Source organism: Lepisma saccharinum, chromosome 9, assembly GCF_977018435.1.
Source record: "Lepisma saccharinum chromosome 9, izLepSacc3.1, whole genome shotgun sequence".
Classification (NCBI taxonomy): domain Eukaryota; kingdom Metazoa; phylum Arthropoda; class Insecta; order Zygentoma; family Lepismatidae; genus Lepisma; species Lepisma saccharinum.
In genome coordinates this window covers 34,869,054-34,890,646 of record NC_139237.1, presented here as the reverse complement: position 1 = coordinate 34,890,646, position 21,593 = coordinate 34,869,054, and the positions used below count along the sequence as shown (strand labels likewise).

The 21,593-nt window shown below is 38.6% G+C and overlaps 1 protein-coding gene across 2 annotated transcripts in view; it reads right to left on the bottom strand.

Moving 5' to 3' along the window:
* Positions 1 to 1,196: 1,196 nt before the first annotated feature.
* LOC145991994 (uncharacterized) overlaps positions 1,197 to 21,593 on the bottom strand; it is a 92,780-nt gene continuing 72,383 nt past the window's right edge. For both annotated transcript variants that reach the window (XM_083127989.1, XM_083127990.1), the window contains 2 exons: positions 15,126 to 15,553; positions 1,197 to 2,949 (listed from right to left, as the gene is read on the bottom strand). In XM_083127989.1, the coding sequence (XP_082984115.1) occupies positions 2,022 to 2,949; positions 15,126 to 15,553 (1,356 nt within the window). In that variant the 3' untranslated portion in view covers positions 1,197 to 2,021. The remainder of the gene's footprint in view (positions 2,950 to 15,125; positions 15,554 to 21,593) is intronic.

The following is a 21,593-nucleotide window of genomic DNA, read 5'->3' as shown; positions in this document are numbered from 1 at the left end:
GAGAAATGTACTTTTAATAGGTAATAGCTGGTTTAAGAAGAAATATGACAGCCATAAGATTACAAGATACAGTTGGAATAAGGTGATAAAAGAGAAATATCAAGAAATATTGCGAACAAAAGTGCCAAGAGATGAACCCAAAGAAGTAGAAACAGAATGGATAAGGTTTAAAACAGAATTAGTAGGGGCAGCTGAAAAGGTATGTGGAAGGACAATCAAGAAAAGAAAGAAAGAAGAAAGAAACACCATGTTGGAATGAAAGAACTAGAGAGGCAGTGAAAAACAAAATTAAAGCATTTACAAAATGGTTTAAATTTAAATCACAAAATGAAAGAAAATAGTACGTGGAAAAGAAGAAAGAGGTAAGAATAGTAATAAAGGAGGATAGAAGAAAGTGGATGGAAGAATGGGCCAAAGTGCTAGAAGAAGATGTAGATGGGAACAAGAAAGTATTGTATGGATTAGTGAGAGAAAGGTGAAGAGAAAGCGGAGACAGTTGTAAGCTAAGGGATGAAAGGGGAAATGCTGTAGAAGAGGATGAAGAAATAAGGAGAATGTGGAGAAATCATTTCAAGAAATTGCTGAACATGAAAAAAGGAATGAACATGAAGAAGTGAAGGAAAAAAAAAACGGGAAGCAAAAAGTGAATCTCACATGTCAAAAAAGTGGAGGAAGCTCTGAAGAGAATGATGAGAGGTAGAGCACCTGGAGTTGATGAAGTGCCAGTGGAAATGATACTAGGAGAAGGAATGATTGGTGCACAGTGGATGTACAGTGTGTTGAAAACAGTGTGCAAAGAGAGAGAAGTGCCAAGAGATTGAACAAAGGGACTAATAGTTCCCATATTCAAAAAGGGGGACAGAAAGGAATGTAAAAACCACAGAGGAATAACACTAATGTGTCACTCAGCAAAGGTGTATGAGAAAATATTAGAGAAAATAATAAGAAAAGTAACAGATATGAATATGAGAGAAAAGCAGTATGGATTTAGAAGAGGCAGATCTACAGTAGATGTAATATTCACCATCAGGGAATTACAGGAAAGACACTACGAGTGGAGAAATAATTTGATTATGGCATTCCTAGATATAGAAAAGGTATATGATAGCATGGACAGAACAAAGACTTGAAAGGCTCTAAGAGAGAGAAAGGAGTCGAGGAACAAGGTAATATATAACACATAGTATGTGCCAATAATTACATATGGAGCAGAGTCTTGGGCAATGACAGAGAGAGACAAAAAAGGATGCAGGCAGTGGAAATGAAATTTTTAAGGAGTATGTTGGGAAAGACTAGAAGGGATAGAATAAGGAATGAAGAAATCCGACAGACAGTGGGTTGGTGAAGCTTGAGGACAGGATAGATCAAGTACAGATGAGATGGTTCGGGCACATGAAGAAGATGGATGCAGAAAGACTACCAGTAAGAGCTTACAATGCACAAGGAGTGGGAATAAGGCCAAGGGGGAGACTAAGATGTCGGTGGAAAGAGCAGATAGGAGAGAGTGTTAGGAGAAGAGGACAGGATTGGAACACCATGGAAAGAGAAGAGTGGTGGAAGACCACGAAAAAATAGAGAGGTTTGACTTCTATGCTGACCCATGCCAGAGGCAGGAAACAGCAAAGGATGATGATGACTTTGGTTTTCAATACACAATAATTTAGAAAAAAAAATGTTGTGCATTACTTTGCCTTTTCACATTTAATTGCATTTGACATACTATCCTTATCAAGTGCTAAAAAGTGTAAAAATTCATTTCATTTATCAAAAGCGAATTTATCAAGAAAAATATTTACACATGTTTTATTCAAATAAAAATTGAATTGCTCAATTTTTTTTTTCAATATCTGCTGTGGTATTAAGAAACAGTGTGTTTCTTTTCAGAAGATAGGGATTTTCATTCCCTGACTGAATCATAATCTTTAAAAAAATTAACACAGGAATTCCTTCATTTAATCACCAGTTGTAAGTGGTTTATCTCCAGCATGAATTGCTCAATTTGTTTCTAAGATGTAATTATGTCACACACACATATTGGTATTTTTTCCATCATGAATTCTTGAATGTCTTACAAGCACTCCCTTGCTTGTAAATCCTCTGTTGCAGGTTAAGCATATATGTGGTCTTTCTCCAGTATGACTTCTTGAATGTATTTTAAGATCTCCCACCTGTTTGAATGATTTTTTACATGTAGTACAAACATAAGGTTTTTCTCCCGTATGAATTCTTGTATGAATTTTGAGAATTGATTTTTTTGTAAATCCTTTGTTGCATGTTAAACACACAAATGGTCGGTCTACAGTATGAATCTTTGAATGTCTATTAAGAGTTCCTTTCTGTGCGAATATTTTGCTACAAATTGAACACACATATGGTTTTACTCCTGTATGTATCATTAAATGTTCATCAAGGGTTAATTTCCATGTGAATGCTTTGTTGCAAGTAACACACACAAATGGCTTCTCTCCAGTATGAATTCTTGAATGTCTTTTAAGAGTTCCTCTCAATCTAAAAGCTTTGTGACATGTCGAACACACAAATGGTTTTTCTCCAGTATGAACTCTTAAATGTCTATTAAAATCTTTCTTATGCTTAAATGACTTATTGCATGTCTCACATGTATGAAGTTTCTTGCCAACACATTTTTCTATCTGAGCAACATGTTTAGATTTGCAATTGAACATTTCACTCCTATCATTGAAAGACAAAGCACTTTCAGAGGTTGAAGGCACTGTAGGATCTCCTACTGTCAATATAGATTGTAAATTAACTTCACTGTAAATATCAAAAACAATTGGTGCTGTTGAGCTAAACAAAGGGAGTTTTGATTGTGGAGATTTCACCACGTTCAACCTTTTATTTGAAACAGAATGGGCTTCAGGTAAAAATGAATATTCCCCATGTCCTTGATTCTTGCCATTTTCAATTCCTTGGTTTTCCAGAGAGAACCTGTAAAAAGGTGACATATTATTAATAATAAAATGATCAACTTCCAAATTCTGAACATTATTACTTCATTTAACTAATGTATAATAATAATTATCCGTGGCGCGACAGCCCTGGAAGGGCCTTGGCCTATCCCCTGACTGCCGGTCTCCCTCCACAATCTTTCCTAGAGGTGTGGAGTTCTTCAACCGGTAATGGGGTGACATGGGGTCAGCACGTCAAACCTCCAGCTGTTATAGGAGATGTTCCAGACTGGATAACGCTACTCACTCGTAGCTTCCCAATTTCCTCACGATGGTGGGTTGCCACCAGCCCTATACACAGCCTGAAAATTCCCAGAGACTGAACCTGGGATCGAACCCATGCCGTCCCGCAGCCCCCGTCCAAAGCAAAGTGCCTTAGACCACACGGCCACGGAGGAGGACTTTAACTAGTTTAAGGTACATATTTATACATACTGATGTATTACATACTTCAAGGTTTACATTGATGGGCTATGATATGTTTAAAGTATCAATATAAAATATTGGAGGAATACTACTATGGATTTAATAGACAACTACACATAATGATATAGCACATCAAAGGTGTTTGTATACTGTAACATCTTCGAAGTACTGCAGAACAAATTTCGCATAGTTCATGTACAATATTAAGAGTTATATAATGTTGAGTGAAAGTACAGGGTATTCGAGAACTTCAAGTTTTAATCACTCCAATTCTAAGTCACTTATTTACATGCTGTTTGGTGTACAGTCATGGACACTTCTGGGTTGTAACAAATTCATTGAAGGTCAATGGGATTATTACATGACTGTACATGATGCATAAACTAATGAAGTTTTTTCTTTTCTGTTGAAGGCGACTAGTGATTCACCAATTGGACTCTATAAGAGAAAGCACAATGTGTGTGTTTGGTTCATAGAGATTAAATCAGACACGCACATACAGCACAACTTTTGGACTATGTACGTATGGACTTCTTCCTGTGGGGTTATGTGATGGATTCTGTGTATCGTACAAACATTGTGAACCTCACTGCTGAACTCGAGCAACAAATAATTGATGTGCTCTACACCATCACAGATGACCTGTTACAGCGTACATGGGCGGAAATTGAATTTCCGCTGGATGTTCTATGTGCAAGCAATGATGCTCACATTGAGGTGCACACCTGAGGGGTAAAAACTGTGAGTTTCTGCATCATGTACAACAAACAGCATGTAAATATGTGACCTACAGTTGGAGTTATTAAAACTTCAGGTTGTAAAGATAATTCTTGGACACCCTGTATAACTTAGAGCATTGGCAGACTGCTGGTGTTTAAATGACAAAGTGTTTCAATGCAGCAAGTGTCATCTACATGCAGAGATACAACCCATGAAATAATCTGTCATGGTCATCAACTATACTAATAATTTTTCTTTATCTAAAAGTATTGTCTTTTGTTTTAATAGCAGCTGTTTTTTTTAAAAGAGACAGCCCCTACGATACCAAATGTTTTAAAATACAAATAATGATGCCAATTATTTCAGGAATATCTGCTTCAGTTTTTCTAATATGATCTGGAAATTACTCTTACTTCATGGAAAGAGAAACCATTGAAAATAATGATGTAAGTGTGTCTGACTATAAAGGGATTTTGCATTCTCTGCTCTCATATAATTAGACTCTGGCATGAAAATGGAAGCAAGAAGGTAACTAATTATCCCTAATCAGATGTAGCATATCCCACCTCTAAGAACATCTGGAGAGTGGGTTTTCAAGCTAACAGTATTTAAATCCGTGGTGCTACATACAAAACTCATAGAAGGAAAACTATGTATTTCTGACCGTAGCAGTTCGTCTTGGTTTTCTCAAAAAAATTACTCTCTTGTGGGAAGAGAAATTAAGGTATACCATTATTTTTCTTTGTTCTTACATTGTCATTCTTTCCTTAATATTTTCAGTAATTCACCATCTCTCAATCCAAAACTTTACTTCATGGTGTTGCAATCTATTTAAGTTTGGTGGTTGTGGCTTGTAACATAAAATAAAGTTTCAAATTGAGTTTCAACTGTACTAATTTGTAGAGCTGCAAAAAAGCCGGCTTTTATGAATGACATTTTTTTTCCAATAAAGAGCCAGCCTTTTTAAGAAAAAAAAAAAAAAAAACAGAAATTTTGGCTTATTACCAATTACAGCTAACCTATTTCACTTGAAGTTACTGTTATGAGTTTACAGGTTTGTACTGACATATTTTACAACCCGCTAAAAAAATTACATGATGTAGCAGCCAAGAGACAGATATTGGCCAATCCCAGTGGACACATATTGCACAGTGGTTCAGATACAGTTTTAACAACCCTAGCTTACCGGGGAGGGGGCTTGCAGGCCCACCACCTCTATTTTTTAGATTTACTTGCAGGCCTACCACCTCTATTTTTTAGATTTTTCAACTATTTGAAAATAAATTACATTGTTCTCTAGGATGTTCCCAATATTTCTGTATTACTTTTGCTCATAAAAACATAAATATAATGTACATAGGAGGCAAAATGTACTTGGTGGGCTTATCAAGTGCCATATTTGAATGCATCTCATTCGAGACACTCATGCCAGTGACAGTGTACAATTAGTTGCTTATGATGGTAATTATATTTAATAAACAACTGCACTTCTACAGACAAAAAAGCATTAATAAAAAATTATTAGCAAATGATAAAATATATGTGACACAATCATGCAATAATTGGTTATTATCTTTTATTAAAGATAGTAACTTTTGTAATTATCATAATTGATAAATAACTGCACATATATAACCAGCAAAAGAAGCAGTGATTCAATAATAAAATGGTATCTTGAATTCTAGTGTTTAAAAAAAGTGTGCTCCTGTGAGTCGCACCCCCCGGTATGTAAGTTTCTTGTACAGCACAGGTAAGCTAGGGTTAAAAGTAAACATGTAGTCCTGATGAGCACATCTGACCTTGAAATGGACTTAAAACAAGCTTTTACATGTTTGTGTCTCAATTTAAATGTTGATGTCATAAAATATGAAACAAATATTAATATCAAAATATTCGATGTTTCGGAACAATTAAAAACAACGAGCTAAACATGTCACTTGTATGTTGCTCGGACTACACTATTTTCTCAATGGCAAGCATTGTGCCATGTTGTTCTCACATGCAAGGTGAATGTTTTGCTTTATACTGAAGGAGACTGTCGCTTGTCATCTGTGACTTCAGTCTACAAGCTCCTTCAATGGTACACATCATGTCACCTCGGTCTTGTTTGTGCTTGCATGGTGGATGCTTGCTTAAGACTAAAGGGGCCCATGTCACTTGCCACTTCAATGTGACTCCCCTCACTGTCATCTGTTGCTTCGGTCTGAATGTTCTCTACACTTAACAAGATTGTTAGCTACTTCATCAGATATTAAGATTTAATGTAGCCTGTAAATCACAGAGAACATATTGCAAGTACTGTTGTTGGAGAAAGGCAGCCTCTTTGATGGAAGGTAAAAAAAAACAAAAAAATCATGCCTCATGTATGTGTTTGTATAACAAATTCAAACATTGAAAATCGTATCAAACTACTCATACAATTCGGTTCTACTAAAAACACACACAAAACTACTCTAGTTATGTGAATATGTTTATACTACATAGATATATTTAATAAGCCTACCGAAATATGACGATACGACTCAGAAAAAACACTGAAAACACTGTTTATGTCTAGCTACGAATTTTGTATTGTAAATTGTATCTTACATTTTGAAATGAGTGTCTATTTTGCAGTAGGACGATAAAAGAAAACCACAGTAAAAATACTGCCAACTCCTGTATTTTCATTGATTTGAGACACTTTTGTGAGAAAAGCAGAAAAAAGCCCAACTAAAAAAGCAGCGGAAAAAAACTCAGGTCTTTCCTCCAAAAAAGCATTTTTTTCCCGACCACTTCCAACTCTACTAATTTGATATAATGAAAATACATATATACACACACACATATAAACATGTGAGTCTGCACTATTCTAGATGAGGCAAAACAAATACACAAAAACCACTAATTACTCATTTTTGGTATTCTGGGCTAACAGATAAGAGAAAACAAATTGATGTTTGTGAACCACAATAATTACACTCATTCTGTTGGAAAACATTTGAGAACAAACAAAAATGCAAAATCAGAGCTTGATTCAAGGATAAATGTTTAAAATTTCAATGCAAATAATATTGCAGCTTTTGCAAATTTCCCCAATATTTTATCTCACAGATTTCTTGTCTTCATAAATATGACAAAAAATTGTTTGTCAAAATTCAATTATATATTGTGCTAATGAGATAATCATCACTGGAATACAGTTTAAAGTTGTATCAGAACCAGTGTACAATGTTGATCTAACAGGGACCCCTTGACTAGTGTTGGAAAAATAACTTGTTTCAAGTTTACTTGTACACAGACAGACTAATTGGGAATGGAAGCACAGTTTAAAGTAGGAGTCAAACTACTATGTGTTTTCATCGGGTATCAAACCCGGAACACCTAATTTACAAGTTGACGATGTTATCCTCTACACCATTGGGGAGACTACTGTTCCAACAATTGCCTCAGAGTGTATTTTATTCTGCTGACATCACACATAAGTAAAACAGTGGCAGATTAAAATTTCCCTGAAAGGAATGGCTTCTTATCAATCACGAGGTATGATATACAAGTGTTCAATAAGCAGTAAGCATCTTTCTCATTTTACACAACCATGCAGGTGCAAAATTGCAATATTTTAATACTTAATCGCATTTTAGATACAAGATACGAGGGTCGTTCAAGGAAAAAAGTTTCCTTTTATTTTTTTTAGAAAGTACGAGCCCGATAAATGAAATGAAACTAGCAATGTGTTATTTCGTCTTTCCTCTACATTTACACACAATGCAATGTTCGTGCGGGCTACCGCGCATGCGCGGCACGTGATTAGCATGAGTCATGTAGTGAGAAATGAGCCATGGCCATAAGGAGTAGCGAGTCATGGCAGAACAACGTGTTTTGGCAGTGTGGAGTATTGCTCACAGAGTTCTTGCAGAAAGGGGAAACAGTCAATGCTGGACGTTATTGCCAAACACTGGAGAAAGTGAAAAAAGCAATTCGCCGCGAATGTCCTGGACTCCTTTCTGCTGGTGTCATTCTTTTGGATGACAATGCTCGTCCCATTCAGCAGCACTAACACAGGATAAACTTTCGAGAAATGAAATGGGAAAGGTTACCCCCCCACACAGCCCTGACTTGGCCCCGAGTGACTGTCACTTGTTTCCTGCAGCAGGTCAACGTTTTCACACTGGTTTGGAGGTTCAGACAGCCATGAAAAGTGTTCTTTGTTCCCTGGACCACGAATTTTTTGCAGATGGCTTTCAAAAACTTGTGCAACGATGGGACAAATGCTTGTGCCACCTTCAAAAGTATGTTGAAAAGTGAGAAAGGACCATGCTACTTGGTGCAACTTGAATTTGTTTGTAACTTAAGAAATAAATTTTTGGCAACATAAGGAAACTTTTTCCTTGAACGACCCTCGTATATTTGTTTCATACAAAGTGGTAAGCCCCACGGGGCTGGGTCGCAGGAGCTTTGCAATGCTCTCTCTGTGCTCCTGAAATTTTAATTTAATTCCAGAAATTCAGATAATGTCACTTGTAAAGAAATTTAGTTTATGAAACAGATGTGGATCAACAATGACACAATTCGAATTCCAAATTTTTTTAGGTGTGCACTAAATAGAAAGAACCATCCATTTTTTTCTTAATCAGTGAACTTAGAATATGTATTAACAGAGTTGCCTGTATTGTACAAGTCAACAGGCGCCACAAACAACTTCACGACTCTGTTATTTTTTTAATATGTTGAGGTCTGATGATCAGAGTTGCTAGTGAACTACTACATATTTTCCTTCAAAATCCTGGGGAAAAAATTGACAATACTGCAGAACGAACAACTCAAATTAAACGAAACCACAAATATACTTTATGGTCATAAATACTCATAGACTGAAAATTAATAACTTGCTGAAGAATATTTGCGTGTGTGTGAGGAAATCAGTGTAGCAGTCTTATGGATTAGAAATCAATCCTAGTATCAGCCCTGTGCAAGCTGGATGCATGAAATTTGCAGAAACAAACGATGAAAGGCTACTCTTCGATACAATAGAACTTCTGTCTCACCCATTTTGAAAAAAAGGAAAAAAAAGCCCAAAAATTTGGTCAATTTTTTAAAAAATCACCCTTTTCAGGAAATCTTTGAAAGTGGGCTTTTTCCACTGGACCCGTAATTTCCGCAGTGTGAAAAAAAGTGGAAAATGTAGCTAATTTCTTTAAAAAATGCAATTTCTGGAAAAAATTTTAAACTGGGCTTTTCCCACTGGACCCGCAATTTATGTTTTGTTATTTGAGTATATCATACCCTTACACGTACACAAGTGAAAAAAAAAAAAAGACAGAACTGAAATATCATCTGTAGTTTTGAGGAAATGGTTGATTGATTTGATTGATTGATTTAGTGTTTTAAGTTCACTTTATGCACAGTAAGGCTAATCGGGACTGGACCTACAGTTTAAAGTGGGATCCGAACCACTTGTGCCTCCACCGGGTATCGAACCCGGGACCCCTTGATTACAAGGCGACGACGCTACCACTGCGCCATCGGGGAGGCCCTTGAAGAAATGGCATGTTTATTGCATTGGCATAGCAATGGTGAGTTTCAGATTACAATCAGCTAATAACTCAGTTTCTTTCACAACTGTTGACAATTTCTGAAGAACATAAAATTTCAAATACTGTACATACTAAACAGTGCAATGCAATGACAATACACAAAATGTGTAAAATGCAGGATGATTCTTTTAAAACTTTGTTAACTTTGAAAATTTTGCATTTGTTACTGAATTTACATTCTCTCATAACTTATAATAATTTCTAAATCCTTCCCGGTTTTATTTTTTGTATTTTGTCAATTTATTAATAGCTTTTCACACTCCTGTCAATTCAAAGTTAAGCAAGTGCATTATTGTATCACTTATCCATAGTATTTTATGCTATTGCTAAAATTAATTTTTAACTCTTGGCTGAAAGAGGAAAACATGATTACTAATTTCATGATGGTATTACAAAATCACAAAATCATCCTTTTGTTGGATAGAGTATAATTTTCCAGAAAAAATAATAACTTCATGTTTTCCAACAGAATTACCTTCATTCTGTACTCTTGAAACTTTTCTCAATGCATTGAGTGGAGGTTTGGTTAGTATTTTAATGTTTTACTACAAACCAGCATATGTGACATTGTCAATTTTATTGCTAAATGCTAAAAATTTAGAACTGTCCATTCATAATAAAATAGATTAAATTAAATCTTTAGTGGATGGCCGGTTACAATTAAAATCACCCAAATTATGGTGTTTCAGATTTCTGGTTTTGATCAAAACCACATCCACATGGCACCAATTAAGACATCATGAATTGACAATTATGTATGATAATTCACTTCTTTTTTGTTCATATAAAAGTATGATGTACTGGAATGACACTCCTATAGTGGTACACAAGCAAAAGAGCCTGCATTGAATTATACCGCGTTTGTTACAACCTGTCCCGGTTCCCGCGCTAGCTGATCGCTGGCATTTCTCCGTGCAGCCAATTAACATACGCAACGTCGCAACAGCGTCTACGTAAGCGCCTCTCTTCTGGCTTCCATTCGCTCCTCGCTGCCCAGCAGACGATTTTTTCCTCGTTTCTCATTGGCACCGAAACTGTAGAGCGATCGCTAGCGTGGGAAACGGAACAGGTTCTAACAAACGCGGTATAGTGCTGGGTGATATATCGTCCAGATGATATATCGCGATATTGAAAAAAATATTATCCACTCAATATAAACTAGACGACATATCATCCCAATATTTGGGCGATATATATTGTTGGCAATATATTGTCACGATATTTTTGCAATACAGTAAAACCTCGTTAATCCAGACTAAGTTGACCGGTTTAACGAAAGTCCGGATTAACTGAAATAACCTAAAAGAACAGTAGAAACTAGAAAGTGCATTAAAACTCCATTTATAGTAACAAAACACGTTTACTATGGTGTATTTAAAGGGCATAGGCCTAAATACACTATACAGTACAGTAAAATGTATAGCAATACTGTATATACAATGCATATGCGATACCCATATTATGATGGTTAGGCATCACTTGAAACTCTTGCTGTGGAAGTTGGTCTGAAGTGCATGTCTATATTCTGTTGTGGCAGTTTGAAATGTATTTCCTTCACTAATAATTTGTGGTGCATTCTGTTTTATTTTTCCTTCTTTTTTTGACCTTTTCCCTGTCTGGATTAAGCGAAGCCTGGCTTATTGGGGTCCAGATTAATGAGGTTTTACTGTATAGTGTCATGATATTTAGCAATATATATTCTGTTGGCAATATATCATGAAATTTTGGCAATATATCCATATCTCTACAATATATATATTGTGGAGACAATATATCACTGATATCACGATATTGAAAATATATTGTATTATATCGTCTGTGATGATATTTCCTTGATGATATATCACAATATCAAATTTCCGATATTGTCCATCCCTACATAGAACCACATGTCATGTGCACTGTATTCATGCATTGAGGGGAGGGGTAGGTTTCACTGTGGGCATAGATGAATGTGTGGTGCCACAGGGGCATGCCACATATCAATTTTGTTTGTTAATTTTTAAATTCTTCTAATTCTTCCTTTAACTTTCATTATTGTGAGGAACAAAGTATAAATTTCACCTGGACTAACTCTGAACTCTGAAAAAAAAAAAGGACTTTATCTCTCTATGACTTTTTATTTGTACATCACGACAAGTTTGAAAAGCACACACATTTCCTAAGTTCCGATCTCGAGAACTTACACATACAGGAGCTCTCGTCCACTAAAGGTTATAGATTCTAGGCATGGGTGTCGGCAAGGGGGGGGAGGGTTGAACTGGTTGGTCGACCCCCCCCCCCACCCAGGAAATTTCCATCAACTTTTTTTTTCAATTTGTGGCAATTTATAAACGAAGCACTTTATTTCACCTCATTTTGCATCATTGTTTAAAAATGGTCTTGAGATATCGAATTTGGTACAAAACGTTCATAATTTGCAACACTGAAACTCTGTTAATTTGTAACTTTGACATGTTTTGAAGCTTCTTATACTCAGTGATCGGAACGCTACATTTTAAAAGTAGCTTCGCTACAGCTACAGCTGTATTTACCAAAAAGTAGCTCGCTACGCTACTCCTGTTCCCTACTCACTACTTTGCTACTTTTTGCTCTACTTCTCATAAAAAAAATGAAAACAATGATATGGGTATTAAAAAAATCCCCTACTACTGGTAAATAGATTGTTATTTTTTATCATGATTCCAGTCATTCAATAATTTTGATAGCAATGTTACTTCAGTTACTTATTTTTACAATAGTTTTTGAGAATACCATACCTACGCAAGTGGCATACCAATTCAAATTTGATATATGAATATTGCAATTAGGGTGTTGCCCAAATTAATTATTACAACTATACACAAATAAAATTTGGTAGGAGTACGTATTTAGGTTCACATCAACATATTTTTCTTGAGAATAAATATTTCAGTTTTTATGGACTGATATGAAGTCAGCCTTTTGAATGAAAAGAACCTGGAGCGCTTTGACTACAAAAGGGCCCCAGGTTCGATACCCAGCAGAGGCACATAGTGGTTAGGATCCAGTCTCGATCAGATTATCTATGCTTAAAATGGACTCACAACAAAAACTAGGAAAGATGCCAAGTTGGGAGGATGAGATCCACCTGCTCCTCCATTCCCCACACTGCTCATCATTCATCATTCTTCCTCGTTCTCACAATTATCCGAAAGTGGCAGAAAGGAACTATAGATAAGAGAATAATTAAATAAAATATTCATCCTCATTGTCATGATTGAGAGAAGTGGAAGAATAGATGAGGAGGTAAACAGAAGAGGAAAAATGAATGGTGGTGGACTATATCAAAGCGTTAGAAGATTAATATGGAATAGGGATGTACCTATGAAATGCAAGAATGTAATATGTAACATACTATGTGCCAATAATTACGTATGGAGCAGAGACTTGGACAATGACATAGAGAGACAAAGAAAAGATGCAGGCAGTGGAGATTAAATTTCTAAGGAGTCTTTTGAGGAAGACTAGAAGGGATAGAATAAGAAATGAGGAGATCCGACAGACAGTGGGTGTAGTGAAGCTTCAGGACAGAATAGATCAGGCACAGGTGAGATGGTTCGGACACATGAGGATGGATGCAGAAAGACTACCAGTAAGAGTTTACAATGCACAAGGAGTGGGAATAAGGCCAAGGGGGATACTAGAGAGTGTTAGGAGACAAAATTGGAACACCTTGGAAAGAGAGGAGTTGTGAAAGACCAAGAAAAAATGGAGAGGCTTGACTTCTATGCCGACCCAGCCAGAGGAAGGAAACGGCGAAGGATGATGATGTCATGATTAGCAAAAGTTACAGAAAAGTGACGCAAAAGTAGGAGAAATACATAAATTTGAAAACTATGTATATTAACTAAAGAAAATTGTCGTTTCTGCAGGAAAGTCAATAACTCGCACATACTTTTTGCAATATGATAAAATTATTGAGGAAACTGTCGTATAAACCTGACTGTTCTAAACATATTGTAATTTAAAAATTTGTGAACAAATACTATCGCGAAAATAATTGTAATTACAGAAACTCTATCATTCTTGTAACAATAATTTCTTGCTGGTGAGATCCTATATACTGACGATGATCAATGCTGTTAACGTACTGAACCATTTATTGCTGGCACTATTCCCTTGTCAGTGCAGTGGATATTCCATTGCTTGTTTTTGCACTGTAAGTTGTGTCTTACACAGCAATTAATGACAGTTTGGTGTCTCTTACACCATGAATATCCACAGGATTTGTTCGTGGGGTGACGCAAACGAGGCACTTTTTTCCAGTGGTGCAGCAAACGAGGCAAAATAGCGATGCAGCTAAAAAAACGTAGCTCTTAGCAGGAATATATTCATATATGTCAGTTAGTTATCTGGATATCTGAATTCTTCAGATATTAATTAAATTACGCAGATATCTATAATCTACAATCTAGATAATCTGTATCTCCATGTAATAGACTGTCTTTATGAACCTCCTGCAAAATTAAGGGTTATTGTCGATTTTTTCTGACGCTGTTGCCACATTCAAAAATTCACCTCAAAAAGCCGAGAAAAAATGTAGCTGTAGCGAAATTCGCTACAACTACAGGAATTTTGTAGCTTCGCTACCGCTACAACTACAATTTTCAAAATGTAGCGTCGCTACAGCTACAGCTACAAATTTTGTAGCTAGCTACAGTAGTGACGCTACAAGTAGCTCGGTACTTCTGACCACTGCTTATACTACTGCGTTTGCTGCTGCTACTGCTACAAATGTTAGAAGTAACTATTATGTAATCTTGGTTGTAACAAGTACAATATTATTCATATAATAAACTTATTGGATGCTAAAATAAACTAAACTAAAACTGTTACTGCTACTACTACTACTACTATAGTAATAATAATATAATAACATAATTTCAAATACCGAAAATGTAATAATTTTAAAAATGAACCCCTCTATGACAAACTTTTGCATATGCCACTGGTCTGTATCACAATATTTTTTAGGGGAGGGGGTATCCTCGACATCTTCTATTCGACTCCTCCTTGGAAAATTTCTGGCGATGCCCATGATTCTAGGGCATGGAATGTTTATGAATATGAATGAACTATTGCCATGTTCAGTTTCAATCTTGTGAAAGCAAAATTGAGTCATGTCAAAAACCATACAAAAAACACAAACAGCATGATACAAAACACCTTAAAGTTCGAGGGATGGTGAAGAAGACATAGTCGAGGTTCTGATGACTTTATTTGCAAGTACTGGAGTAGCAACACTGGAGCTTTGACCATGTCTTCTTCGCCATTTCTCGACCAGCCCCAATGATGACTCTGAGATGGAGTCGAAAGCTTGGACAAAATTTTAAAGTGTTCTTTTTAACAAAAATGTTGCCTGCGCGTGATGTAAGAAATTTTTTAATGTCAAAATGAAAGCTGATTCACTTACCTCTCTCCTTCAAGAGCAGGGCCCTCCTTTTCAAACTTTACTTTACTTTTCTTCACTTCTTCAGGTAATATTTCAAGAACTTCTTTACTTTCTTTGAATGCAATGGCACCAAACTCTGCACTTTCATCACTTGCAAGCATAAGTGCATTTTCCTCCTGTTCAAACTTGTTCCTCTCAGTGTCAGTCTGTAGGTACTGCCGCAAGATGCTGGCACCAACAGTGTCCAACACATTCACATTCATTTCTTCCTCCATTGGTTCTGATTTAACAACCACTGTCTCTTCATAAGGAGTATCTTCAGGCTCAATCTTGATCGAGCAGTTTACAAACTCGGGGGCTGGCTCATGAGTTGGGAAGGAATAGGATTCACCAAATTCTAGCTTCTGCTTCGTCCTTGCCTTCATTTTCTGAGATGAAGTACTTGAAGCCTGTAAAGATATTGCACATGTGATCAAAAAACTGCACCTAACCTTCACAAAGTGACGGGAACATTGTTACCATATGTTGTCAACTTATTCATATATCATTATATCAATGGCAATGTTTCTGTAGGAAAGTTGTAATGACCTTGCTAGTGTGCCTTCTGTTATGACTAGGGGCAGATTTTTGCATTTTTCTTGGGGAAAATTCATATCCTTCCACCGGATTTATTCATTCTGCTTGATTGGGAACAATATGGCAAAGTTTTATAGTGCATATTTGAGGCGAGTAGGTGAAGTGCACGGGTTCAACGCCCGAAAATGGGGCTCGCCTTAATGGATTTCTCTTGTAAGGCATGAGCCCCATTTTCTCGCAGTATTGCCAACTCCTCACTCGAAAAAAAATCACCAAGGTTTTATTTGGTCTAACCTAACCTAAAGCAAGGAGCTGGCAACCTTGCTTGAGGCTTCTTAATGGTTTGCTCTTGTAAGGCATAAGCCTCATTTTCTCGCAGTGTTGCCAACACCTTACTCGAAAAAAATTACCAAGGTTTTTTTTTCTTGGTCTAACCTAACCTAAAACAAGAAGCTGGCAACTTTGCTTGAGGCTTGTCTTACAGGCAAGGTTGCCAACCTACTGGTGCTTTTGCCATAGCTTTTTACAAAAAAAAGAGAGAGGAGAGAGAGAGAGGGAAGAGTTAAACAACCGACAGCCTACCTACAGCTTTTTTTTTTCTTGGTCTAACCTAACCTAAAGCAAGGAGCTGGCAACTTTGCTTGAGGCTTGCCTTACAGTGCATAAAGCAATTTTTGCCAACCTACACACACTGGGCAAGGAGAGCCGGCAACAAACACGCACTGCCGTAAAAGAGAGAGATGGGTGGATGGCAACACTGCACGGGTTCAACGTTATCAAGTGAAGATTGCCTTAATGGTTTTTTTTGTAAGGCATGAGCTTTATTTTCTCGCAGTGTTGCCAACTCCTACCTACACATTTTTTTTTTTACTTGGCAAGGGGCTAGAGAGAGAGAGAGACCTACGGCTAACAACAGTAATAAGCAAATGCGCCATATCGTAATTTTCCAACTCCGGCAATGTTTGTATATCGTGACTTTTGTAAACCTCTCTCGGGGGAACGATGTGCCACACACACACACACACACACACACACGCGCGCGCGCGCGCGCTGTATTCTTAAATAACTAACAAGGACAATGAATCTTTTTGGCTTCCGCAAACAGATCAACATGGAGACTGCACCGCCAAATTTCAATAACCTCTTACCTTCCGTGTTATCTAAACTCAATGGTTTACTGATTGTTCATCTCAACAGCATTTGGACGAAACTGAATGACGATGTGGGCAAGATGTTTTATGTTTTTAATAACAATTTACATTTCTACGAAATTCCGATCGACGGGAAACTTCAAATCACCGTGAATCCGGAAAACGCAGGCGAAATCAAAATTTCTACCGGCAAGAATATTTTTCGAATCAAGCACGACAAGATGCTTTCTAACATTACGTACGATGTTTCTGCAGGAGATTATTTTTACATGGAACTCCTCGGAGATTACGACAAACTTATTCCTCTCTTCGTAGAATTACGAATCGTCTATCCTATTATAAATAACCGTTAACCAAAAATGCCTAACGACATTTTCGGCAACACCAAGCGTGTAGACCACGCAGAAGAGATTCTCATGTTGGATGTTCGAGTTAAGAAGTTGAGGACCGATTTGATCGCTTTGCAGGAGACCTTAAACAAAAGTTTAGAGTCGGAAATCGCCACGCTCCAAACGCAATGTCTCGACCCCATTCTGAAAATCGATTCCGAACTGAAGACGCTGATAAAAAATTATGTCGACGTACCTTCTTACGACAGCGTTCAAAATATACAGTTGAGCGTGGATTCGCTTCAAAATGATTTGGCCAAATTACAGCAATTTCAATCGAAAAATGAAGATTTGGAAAAATTGAAACTCGAAATCGAAGAACGAACTTCCGCAATAGAAAAGAATTTCTCCGAACTTCAAACCGTCGTGAACGATATAGACGCAGAACGCTTGCACGTCGTCGTTTCCAAATTACAAGAAGAATTCACCAGCACGTTGGAAGAAATTAAATCCAAGTTGCAGACTTTGGAAGATACAATGACGAACCTACCATCGTCGGACGAACTGCAGGTCATCGGTAAAAGCGTCGCGAACATAAAAATTCAATTGGAGGCGTATCGAGACTTCGAACACATTCAAACCACCATCGCTACGCTTCAGGCGTCCTTGGAATTGATCAACGAAGAAATTAAAAATATTCACGCTGAAACAAGAGCGTTGACGAGCATTCAAGACACGTTAAGCACGGTTCAGCAGGAGATCGAATATTTAGAAAATTTGAACGTCGAAACGAATCTCGCTCATTTTCATCACGTACTCGACAACATACAGGGTGACTTGGCGTTACGGACGAGCGTGCCTTCGAGCGAAGATTTGGAAAAATTGAAAACGGCGGTGACGGCACTATCCGATTCGAGCGACATCAAAAGTTCGTTGAGCGATCTCGAGAGTAGGGTGGCCAATCTCCCCACCTCCAAAGAATTGCACGCTTTGAAAAGGAACATATCACGTATGCTGAAACGACTAGAAACGGAAACGGCGAACGTGGAACAGATTCGAGACGAAATTAGTTCGCTGGTGTCGACGCTGCCCACTTCGCAGAGCGTCGCCGACCTTCACACGCAGTTTACAGAGATGCGAAGCATCGTGAACGATCTTACCGAGAAGAGCTCGAAATTGAATCAAGTCGAGAACCTTCAGAACATCGTCGTCAACGTCAGAGATCAAGTTGGAGTGCTGGAATCCACGCAGGAATCGACGCTGGCCTCTTTCGGTGCCAAGTTGCAAGAACTCAACGAAAACTACAAGCAGTTGAACGTGGAAGTGAAAATCAAACCGTCGTTTTCTACCGTAACGGATACCATCATCGAGCATTTGCTGCCCATCGAAAATAAACTCGGACAAGTTCACAGTAATCTCGTCACCTTCGACACTAAATTCGCCAAATTGTTCACCTTGCAAGCCATCGAAATCAACAGCGTTCCCAATCAACAGAGAATCTCCACGTTCGTCGAAGGTAACAAACTGTACATGTTGCATCCTTATCATCCGTACTACAAGTTTCTCCTCGATGGGACAATTCAGATAAACGAATTTTCGTACTGGTCTCACGGCAGAAAAGCTAGCGTTCCCACCATGACCTTAATATCGAATCGTGGTGTCCAGAAAGCGGGAAACATTCCTCTGGCACGTTGGAACGAAACGCGCAACATATATGAAATACACGAAGACGAAGATCTCACCGTTTTCGACGTGAGTGCCGGCGATAAGCTGATCATTCAAAACACGAGCGAGGTGCCACCCTCTTTGAATCCCATCACGCTGGTGCTTCTCTTCAAACGTAATCTCTAAACAAAAAAAATGTCTAGGCAAGCCATCGTCGAAGAATTGCATAAACCTGCACGCCGCAACTACGAACGTTTGGCTGTGGTAACCAAGGGCATCGACGACCTCTGGCAAAGTGACCTCGTGGAGATGAGCAGCGGCAATTTGAAAAACGTACATAAATGGAACAAGGGTAACAAGTACCTCCTTACCGTCATAGACACATTTTCGAAATTCGCATGGGCTCTACCTTTGAAGGCGAAAACGGGATCGTGCGTCGCGGAAGCATTCAAATTAATTTTTCGCGAAAGCGGCGGCAGACGACCTCGGTTTCTGCACACGGACAACGGTAAAGAATTTTACAACGCCGTATTCCAAAAGTTTATTCAAAAACATGGCATTCGACATTATTCGACCTTCAGTCACATCAAAGCCAGCATCGTGGAAAGATTCAATCGAACCTTGAAAACACACATGTGGAAACGATTCACGCTTCGGGGAAATTACAAATGGGTCGACATCCTGCCGGAACTCGTCGACACCTATAATGATACGGTACACAGAACGATAGGCATGAAGCCAGTTGACGTTACGAAATCTGACGAGCAGCGTTTAATTTCTACCGTTTACTGTCCAAAGTACACACCCACGACAAAAAAAGCTAAATACAAAATTGGAGACCGGGTGAGGATCAGCAAATTCAAACGCACCTTCGAGAAGGGATTCACAAAAAATTGGAGCACGGAACTCTTTACGGTGGTTCGAGTTTTACCCGGAAACCGACACACGTATATAATAAAAGATAGTAGCAGTGAGAATTTGAAAGGAAGATTTTACGAAGAGGAACTCTCTAAAACGAAACACCCCGACACGTACCTCATCGAGAAAGTATTGCGTAGGAAAGGTGACAAACTGTTTGTCAAATGGCTGGGACTTCCGGAAAAGAGTTGGATCGACGCGAACGAAGTGATCTTGTGAGTACGTGGAACGTGGTGAAGCGTCTACCGGATCCGGAAAGTCAAACGAAGAAAAAGAACGGTGAGTTGCTTCCCGACAGCATCCGCTGTCTGATTGCAGGTCCTTCGGGGTGTGGGAAAACGACACTGCTCGTGGACAATTTTCTCCTCGCACCGAATTGGTTAGATTGGAAGAACAGGCACCTGTACGTGTTCTCGAAAAGTTTGGAGCAATCCAAATACCAGCAACTGATGAAACTGTACGATGGTCTGGACATTGCAACGTTCGCATCGGAAATAAAACCACTCGACGATTGTCGTGAAAATTCAGTCGTCGTGTTCGACGACGCCATCCTGGAAAATCAAAATGAAATTCGCAACTTTTTCACGCAAGGTCGTCACAAAGGAATGGATTGCTTCTACCTAGCTCAAACGTTTTCCAAAATTCCAAAACAGTTAGTACGCGACAACGCTAATTTCATATGTTTGTTTCGTCAAGATCACACCAACCTCAAGCACGCGTACGATGACTACGTAGGCGGAGACATGAACTACAATCAATTTTCGGAACGCTGCTGCTCTACTTGCTGGAACGGTGACGATTTCGGATTCGCGACGATCGACATGACGAGGAAACCCAACGACGGAAAATACAGAAACAAAATCAACGACTTTCTAAACGTTGCAACGTTGTGAGAAACGACGTATATAAATAAACGTTATGACAAAACGAAAAATCGAGGACGAAAATCTCAAGCTTCGCGATTACCTCGCGAAACGCTTCAAAGGTTGGAAATCCGAGAATCGCGGATTCTACGAAGAGAAGAAACGTCAGGATCAACCTGTGATCGATGCCATCAGCGGTCTAGGTAAAGAAATTAAAAGTGTCACGGAACAAAATAAAAATTTGATCAACGAACTCGTACCGCTCGCAGCTAAAAGTTACGCTGTACCCACGCCTATTTCGAGCATTCCTTCGACACCGTTCGAACTGAAGGATGCACCGGCACGACGTCGAGCTATTGGTAGCACGTCGTCGTCTTCGGATAAAATCGAGTTGGGACCTTTGGCACGAGACTACCTGAGTACGGGGAAATTCGACAAGGATGAAGTGTTCGGATTGTATCCCAGCATGGAAACCAACGAAGGCGGTGGTGTGGTGTGGAAGATTGGGAAATCGAAGGTGACCTTCGAAGGCAACGACATTAAAGTCAATTTAGGCGACAAGGATAGTTGGAACAGGTATCCGGGTACGGTGGGACTGTGGGAACTCGTTGCCAAAAAGCAGCCGAAAGATTACACCGACGAAGATTACCAAAGTTACAAGGAAATTCTGATCATGACGGATGCCTTGTACCAGAACAACGACGCCTCGCAGAATAGGGTGAAATCGAGCAGCGGCGAGAAGTACAGGAATCTCATCAAACCGATTTGGAACCAGGTCAAAACAGGCAGCGGCGTCAAACGCTACAACACGTTACCCAAAGAATTCGTTTGGGTGGACGACGTTAGGAAGCTCGTGGACCGATTGTTGGTGATAGCCGGCGAAGAGAATGCAGGCAACCGTAATTTCTACAACGAGAAGGTTGGCATCGTGGACATGATCAGCACGAAACTTTCCAACTTCATCGTGAACGACGACAAGGGCATAGG